General features: G+C 40.0%; 1 protein-coding gene across 1 annotated transcript; it reads left to right on the forward strand.

Moving 5' to 3' along the window:
* Window positions 1-4: 4 nt before the first annotated feature.
* Window positions 5-705, forward strand: LOC123323976 (keratin-associated protein 9-3-like; the record flags this gene model as incomplete). Its single annotated transcript, XM_044912509.1, has 1 exon — window positions 5-705. A coding segment is annotated over one exon (351 nt), but the record flags the coding sequence as incomplete, so codon positions are not given.
* Between the last annotated feature and the right edge of the window lie 1,169 nt (window positions 706-1,874).

Consider the following 1,874-nt stretch of genomic DNA (forward strand, 5'->3'; position numbering starts at 1 on the left):
CCAGCCCAGCTGTTGCCAGCCCAGCTGCTACCAGCCCAGCTGTTGCCAGCCCAGCTGCTACCAGCCCAGCTGCTACGAGCCCAGCTGCGGTGGGACCAGCTGTGGCACTGGTGGTGGCCAGGAGGGTGGCTACGGAGCTGTGAGCTGCCGAGTCAGGTGGTGCCGCCCTGACTGCCGCGTGGAGGACACCTGCCTGCCCCCCTGCTGTGTGGTGAGCTGCACACCCCCAACCTGCTGCCAGCTGCACCATGCCCAGGCCTCCTGCTGCCGCCCATCCTACTGCGGACAGTCCTGCTGCCGCCCAGCCTGCTGCTGCTACTGCTGCCAGCCCAGCTGTTGTGAGCCCACCTGCTGAAAGCCAGGCTGCTGATTAATTAAGAATGAAAGGGGAAACTAAACAAACTGCTCTGATCTCTGAAGAAGGGTTCAATTTTACTCCCATGCTAAGTATCATGATGTTTCTAAGCTACTCAGAAATAATGGGTCTTAGACAGGACACTCTTGGATGTGTTGAATTAGCACACTGAAAGCATGTATCAATCAGAGTATCTAGATATCCTGCCTTGCTTGAAAAGACACCAGGGTAGGGTATTTCTTCAATTCAGTAACATCTCTGTCTCCTCCCTATCTCTTGATCCCCACGTATTTTCAGACCTGCTTTCTCCTCAAATATCCCTTTAACTTCAAATAAAATGTTTAAATGTGTAAAGCAAACTGAGTTATTTTCTTCCTTCTACCTCTAAGCTTGTCCATCTTTAGCTGGAATTCAAGAAGAGTGGATTTGCATTTTGATAATAATCCTAAAGCATAAACATAAAGTCTAAATCAGAAAGATTAAATACTAATTACATTATGCTTAAATCCATCAGTTAATAAAATGCTCCATGCATTAAATAATCTTCATAGTTATTCAAATACTTAAAATGTTCTAACCTATTATGATTAGGTCTAAACCAGTAAAGTCACTTTTGGCTAAAATTTTCAGGTTGCTCAAATCTATGGGATTTCTACCTAGATTTACCTCTACCATTTTAATCTCCTTCCAGTTTATATACCAGATGTTCTCCTTCATGTGTGCCTAACTAAAGATTATATTACTAAGTAAATTTTAAAACATCTACCAGATACTATCTTTTAGATACTATTTTCCAAATGCATTCAGGTTTAATTCCTAGCTCTTAGCCTATTATATTCTTCTCACTCATCCCCAAATTGCTAAGTTTCAACTCCCAACACTCATCTCCATTTACTTGAGTTCCTATAAAATGTATCTCTGATCTAAATGAGGGTAGAAAAAAGAGCCAGGGAGATACCCTGTGAGTTCTACCATCACCACTGGTCAGACACATGCATTAGAAATCTCAAACTATGTATGTTGCACTTTGCAACCCAATTTGAAAGATGTTCTCTTAGAAGTTAACATAAATCTAGAAAAAAAAATACCTTTGCCATTTAATTTTTTAATTCCACATTAAGTATTTTAGTGCAATATATAAAATACAATAGGACAAAATACAGGACACTTTATGAAAAATATTTTTCAAGTTATTTACAAGCTCCCAGCACTTAATTGGTAGCAATGATAGATCAAACATAATTGACAATGCTAGATCAAATGCATTTCAAAGAATATAGTAGTAGATGGCAGTACATTCTTCAAAATGTCATAACTCCCAGATGCTTTTCCCTGAGACTTGGTTCAAATATTCCAGCAGTAGAAAAATATTTCATCACTTCCTACTCTCTTTTGACAATAACAAGGACTCCTCCATGAGAGGCACTACAGCTTGAAAATTCTATTAAATCATTTACAAGTGGTACATGTGTCCATGAATCATGTCTTTTACTCCACCCATTCAAAATCAAATTTGGTA

The sequence above is a fragment of the Neomonachus schauinslandi genome, unplaced genomic scaffold, assembly GCF_002201575.2.
Source record: "Neomonachus schauinslandi unplaced genomic scaffold, ASM220157v2 HiC_scaffold_4216, whole genome shotgun sequence".
In the NCBI taxonomy this organism is placed as follows: Eukaryota; Metazoa; Chordata; class Mammalia; order Carnivora; family Phocidae; genus Neomonachus; species Neomonachus schauinslandi.